General features: G+C 36.4%; 1 protein-coding gene across 1 annotated transcript; it reads right to left on the bottom strand.

The window, feature by feature from the left end:
- Positions 1-451: 451 nt before the first annotated feature.
- Positions 452-5,981, bottom strand: LOC133997407 (adhesion G-protein coupled receptor F1-like). Its single transcript, XM_062436980.1, has 10 exons — positions 5,916-5,981; positions 4,862-5,065; positions 4,604-4,756; positions 4,341-4,516; positions 2,881-3,045; positions 1,358-2,758; positions 1,199-1,240; positions 847-906; positions 608-674; positions 452-525 (listed from the first exon to the last, which is right to left on the bottom strand). Exons 2-10 carry the CDS (start codon positions 5,031-5,033, stop codon positions 452-454), a joined length of 2,310 nt encoding a protein of 769 aa, XP_062292964.1. The 5' UTR covers positions 5,034-5,065; positions 5,916-5,981.
- Between the last annotated feature and the right edge of the window lie 599 nt (positions 5,982-6,580).

Below are 6,580 nucleotides of genomic sequence, written 5' to 3' on the forward strand. Positions count from 1 at the left end.
TTCTGCAAACAAAGCAACACTAGACTTCAAACTTGAGCAGCTACAGCTAGCAGCAAGTGGTGATTCCTTCTTCACAGTTTCATTCACAATATTGTGTCACTGAAAATAAATACATTTCAGCTATATCCCACTTACTATATCATATGCTTTCCTTGGGCTTCTCAGCATAAAGATGTGAACAGTGACCATACGGTGAAGCTTTCTACAAACATAATGTAAGGCTGTCTATCTACCACATCATATACATTCTGATTTTAAAACACCTTCTGACTCCAAAACCACATTGTCAACTTGACATACAAAATGCATTTGAAGACTCAGTGCTGTGAGACAATGAGTTCTACATAAAGTGTTATACAATTTCTGATTATATACAGAAAAATCTTAAAACAGATAGATAGTTCAAATCAATTATGAAGTCAGTTTGATGTGTACAGATGTATGTGTTAATTCAGATACTGACAAATGACTGTGATTGCTCATTGCTGCTTGATTGGTTTGCAGCTCCGGACACGTTGTACATATCTGAAGGACAAACAACAGATAATTGTTAAGATAGACAATTCAAACAAGCAGGGAAGCTGCTAAATGAAAAACAATAACTTACATCTCCTTCCGCGTAGTCTGCTTATCAAGTTTAATCCACCGAGAGAAGAAATGCCAGCACTTGTACTCTGTTGCAAAAACAAGCAAATGGGAAGAAAAAAATGGTAAAACTTTAGTTTAGGATATCGTCATTGAGATTATAGCTATTAGAAGGATACATAATGGTACAAAGAAACCAGCTCAATTGTAATTGTAAGCAATTGTAAACTTTGATATATATATATATAAAAAAACACTTACTCTTGTTGGATTTGAACTCGTGCTTGATGTAGGTAATGTTCTTGAGAGCATAGATCGGATCTACAGGCACAATCAAATTAAAGTCTTCAAAATTAACTGTATTCTTCAACTTTGCAATTTTAACTATAAAACTTTAGTAAACAGTAGTAAATATTAATAGTAATAGTAGTAATAATAGTAGGACTTTTACTTGTAATGTTTCATTTTTACATTGTGGTGCTGTTACTTTTACTTGAGTAAAGGATTTACATATTTCTTCCATTACTCCCACAGTAGAGTTAATCTCCTCATCTAGCAGACAATAATTCCATATTTCCCCAAACATCAAAGTATTCCTTTAATGTCAAATTACCTTTGAATCCAACAATGTCCCAAACACTAAAATGAAGAAACCCTGAGAAAAATGAGACATGCACATTTCTTGGTTATCATATGAAAACAACACACACACACATAAATACTGTCTTGAAGCAAGTAAAGGACAATCTTGTATCTCAGTGGATGCAAATACCTGTAGTGAATTGAAGAATGCAAAGGCAATATGGATTCCTTTATTTGTTGATGATACCATGGTTCCCACTCCCAAAGACCATGTAAGTCCAAATAAAGGAGTCAAAATGATCAAACATCTTGCAATGACAACCAGTGTATGCTTTTCATCTGCCTGGGACACGTCTCCCATGCCTCTCCTCAGCATTTTGAACAAGACCACAATTACAATCAAAATGTTGATTAAAACTATGGTCAAGGCAGGTATCACCAAAGCCAGCAGGGCTTTCGTCTTGCTCCAGTTCAGCCAACAAGCATCAGATGTCCTGATGTATCCATTTCCTGGTGCTGTAACAGCAACAGTGATGACAGCTATAATTAGAGGGCACACATAACCTAAAGTGAAGCCAATGGCCAACATAGTTGACTTGGACATGTGGGAGAAGACCATAACCGTCCGGTAGAAGAGAAGAAGTCCTGACACCAGCATCCAAAAGAACAGAGCAAGGTAGAAAAAGTGCATAAAAAATGTTGCTGTGCTACATTGTCCTACTGGAACTGTGTAGTCCTCCCCTGGGTTTTCAAGGGGGTTCTGAACAATAGCAGCACTAATGATGAAACAAATGTTTGCAATCAACAGAGAGAGGGCAGTGTTTACAATGGAAACATGACGCATGAAAGCAGTGCTGTTTCTGGTCATGGCTTTCCATACATATCCTTCAATAATCAGACATATAACTAAGCTTGCCATAGATATCCCAACTCCAACATAAGTGATTACATCCAAGACTTGTCTCAGAGATGGAGGGATGTCAGTGGCCATCAGAATTGAAAATGAGGTGAGATGGTTGCACTGGCAGGTTACTGTGTTGTTTATGTCAGAAATAAATGTACACCCCTCATCATCCCAAGCACCTTGATCCTTAAATAGCGTGAAGTTCCAGAAGACGCACTGTGGGTTTAGTATCAGAGAGTTATTTTGCTTATCAAAGCTCATAGTGACATTCTGAATTTTTACACTTGTTCTCACGAGTACCACAGCAGCATTAATGGCGTTAGCAGGGACACTTTGATTGTTGGTGGCATTGAAGAGGCTGGGGTCAAAACTTGAGTTCCGAGCTGGCATAACATTATGAAGGGTTGAAAAGATGATGGTGGTTATACTGATATTGTTAGTATTGGTGTCTGGAATGTCAATGACAACACTGGAGTTCAGTTCTTCTTTGAAGGCTTTGTTAAATGTGGTTCTATTGAGCTGGATCCGTGGAGTTGTAATGCTAAACTCCCCAACTACATCTTCAGAGAGAGCCTCCAGTGAACCCAGTAATTTTGAGCTGGCACTGCCGATTTCATTTTCATTCAGAGCGTCCCAGGACTCTTTTGCGTCATCACCAATGATGGCATCAACTGTTGTTAGTATGTTCTGCAGGTGATGAGACATTCACAGTTAGGATACCACTTCATATCACAACATGCACAAACTGTCATGTCTGTCAGAGCATTTGTTGGCAGAACACACATATCCTTCACCAAAGTTCATCTTACCGTCATGACAACTTCATCAACAGTAGTGGAAACATTTGCAACACTGTTTATGATGTCAACGATTGCTGATATGGTTGCAGATGATTCTGCAATTTCAGTTTGGTCACTCTGGACAGCAGTATTTAGATCCTCCACAAATTGTGGCACTTCCACCGGATCCAAATTCTGAAAGAATGTAACATTAAAAATACAAAAGGTTATAACACTTAATTGTGTTGATGTATAAGACTGCAACCTATTGAGGGCAAATACAGAGATGTGTCTTTGCTGCAAATGAAAGAAAACACCTTTTAGGCCAAAAAGAGTGAAGAGCAGACTAGAAGGATGTGATGCTATTGAGTGGACATGCCTCATTGTCATTTTAAAATATATGTCATGTTAAATGGTTAGAATTGATATCATACTCACTTTATTAGGAACACGTGTTCAATCGAATACAATATAATACAACACCTCTGCCAAAAATTCTACTTTTATAAAGTTTATACATTATCATTTGTTTGACATTATCAGAAAGGTGATCATTCTACTAAATCTTGTTTATTATTAAGGTTGTAGTAGGTGGTACTGGTGTACTGGAGTGCATTCTATTGAAAAGTGTTCATTATATTTTGTTCACTCCATTAACATATAACAAATAAATACAAATATCAGGAACCTTTTTCAATATTATGCTAGAAAAGTGCTTGGTGAGTATGTATGCCATATATATGTCAAGACAGTTATTGGTTGCTATTATCGTTTCTCCTCAACATACTGGCCATGAAGAATTTTTTCCCCTTGCACCTTTTAGCAGTTTGTCATTATTTAAAATTGGACTGTAGAAAGGTGAATGGGAAAGAGACTAAGTGATGAAGAAGTGATGTAAAGCTAATATTAGGTATCAGCAGTCTGAGTAAGGCAATTTGTGTTGGTATCGTTCAAAGTTGCAGCCCTTTTAGTGCCAAATTCCATCTATTTGTTGCCCCCGATCATTTAGGAAACTATACAACATTTTATAGAAAACCAGCAGGTTATGCTGTACAGTATATTCTTAATAAAGAACCACGCAGATGTCAAACGTATAAATTGCTTCACCAATTTCAATGTCCGCTCAAAGTATACATTACAAGTTGTATAATGTAGAATTTCAATTAAAATTGGATCAGAACATTCACTAGTGAAAGATTGACAATCTGATGATAAATGTACTAAGTGTAGCATGTTGATGACATGGCACAGGCCAGAAGATGAGTGAAACTGAACAAAGTAACATTTAAAATAAAACATTCTAAAATTATTATAATTGTTATAGAGAATAATGAATAGATCAATCCCCTCAGTTGATGTACAGAAATACAGTATCTCTGGTTTCCAGGACACAGATGCCCACTGTATTTAGTGTTAATAACTAATATTTTCCTGAACTGTGTATTTCAGAGATTTCTAACAGGAATGATTTGTTACAATATATCACCTACCACTGACTCAATTAATATTTCCTTGATTTTTGATACGATGCAGTTGTCCTCCTCAAGTGTCCACACTCTTCCCTTACAGACAGCAGTCTTATCTCCCTCTTGACCTTCCTCACATTCTATGGTTGATTTGTCACCTTCTCGTCCTTTCCCATACTGAGCATCATCACAATCAGCAGCTTAAGAGATAAATTATCAATCAATTAGTGTTACATAATCAAATCAGCAAAGGAACCATATAGTCACATTTCATATGTTGCTCTTACTTTCTCTGAAAATGATCATTGTTGTCGTCATTTGATAACCGTTTGGTTCATCCACCTTACATGTAAACGTCAGTTCCTGCGCTGGCCCACTACAGCTGTTTATCACGTGTTCATAGGTGATGCAGTAGGAGTCAGATGCATCGTTTATGGTTTCTGTGAACAATTGATTATTTTGTTATTAATATAAACTGTCAATAGCTGCTTCCAACTTCTCAGTGTGGCTAGATTGAAGAGTTTCCAATGTGTGTCCATACTCACCTAAAACAGTTGTGCCAAACTGCCACTTGACTCTATAGTTGGACTGCACACAACATTTCAGTGGTTGTTTCAGTGCCGGTCTGCATTCAACGTTAACTTTACTCTGTAGTCGCACGATGGGAGCTTGTTTGATGTTCTCTGCTTTTACAGTTCCGTTTTGGAAGAATTCCATTACATCACCAACCAGAGTACATTCATAAAATCCTATGATTAAGAGAAACAAGTATTAATGATGGTATACTTTGAAAAAAATTATAAAAAATTATAATAGTCAGTGTGTCAGTATTTCACTGTGACTGTGACTAAATATTTTGATTGTGGCAATATTTGGGTGTGACTGTAGTTGCTTTCAGTACAACATTAGGGAATTTGAGTGCTGCACACACACAAATGCCCCCACAGTTACACAGACAAACGACAAATATGTATATTTATTTATTTAAATTCAAAATGAGCTAATATTTTTTCATGAAATTGTAAAAACATTTGATATGTTGTCTATGTTCTATTTTGAATAAAATATGGGATTACGAGATTTGCAAATCATTGCATTCTGTTTTTATTTACATTTTACACAGTGTCCCAACTTTTTTGGAATTGAGGTTGTACATAGATGGTAAAGTGGTCCACATTTTTGCTTTACCTCTACCGAAGTTCTTTTTCTCCTGCTTTTTTTTGTTTTATGGCAGGTAGCAACCACTATTATAGTGAATTAATGTTGGAGTGTGAAATGCTTGAAATTAAAGTTGCCTGGAAACCGGAGGTGTGTACAGTTACTGTATGTAATGACTTGGCTCTCTAGCATGTGGAAAAGCAAACCAGCTAGTTGACCCAACTGCGAACTGGCACAAGCACTAGGTTGTAGTTGGTGGAAAGGGGGTGTAATTCATAATATGGATATTATGTCAAGAAGCAGAGGAATTAATTTTGCCTCAAAAGTAAAGTAAGAAAACTGTTATTTTACTCTGTAGAAGGCAGTTAAATCTATTTCACATTCTGACATCTTTCTTTCCTTATATAGTGTATACTTTGGTAACTCTTAGCTAGAACTTACCAGCATCAGCAGGAATGACGTTGTCAATACGAAGACTATACTTTATGTCAGAGGTAGTTATTTTATATCTTCCACCCTCAATTTTATTTCTATTAAATTTCCATACAGATCTGGAAATTTGTCCCAAGTTAAAGTCTTCATTTAGAGGCCCACACGTTAGTGTCATTTGTCTACCGGTATAAGTGAGACCTGGAACCCTGATTGAATCTGAACCTTTAAGAAAAAAAAAAATCGGTTAGAAATGTAATTGAGTTAAACAAAGACTAAGCGACTACTAACTTTCTTTTAACTTACTGCTGTAAACTGCTGTTACAGAGCCAATGACAGGGGCAATAGGCTCCATTGCTTGTGTGATATTTTTATTTGCTTCAGCTATTTCAGCTGGGTTAATTTGGCTTGTCTGAACAACATAGTTTGTGATGATGCTTCCTTGTCTGTAATAAAAACAAAGACAAAAGCCAGTTGATTTGTTGAGGTATTAAATGTGCACCATTTTTTCCCTCCAAAATGTTGTTAAAGCCATAATTAACATACCTGAAGCCTGTCACAATAACATTAATGAACCCAGTGATTCCTTTATACTGATTCTTCAACTGTGGGTGAGAATTTGTTCATGATATCAACATAAGAACTGAAAAACTACAGACAACTGAATTCATGAGTTC

Source organism: Scomber scombrus, chromosome 17, assembly GCF_963691925.1.
Source record: "Scomber scombrus chromosome 17, fScoSco1.1, whole genome shotgun sequence".
Taxonomy (NCBI): Eukaryota; Metazoa; Chordata; class Actinopteri; order Scombriformes; family Scombridae; genus Scomber; species Scomber scombrus.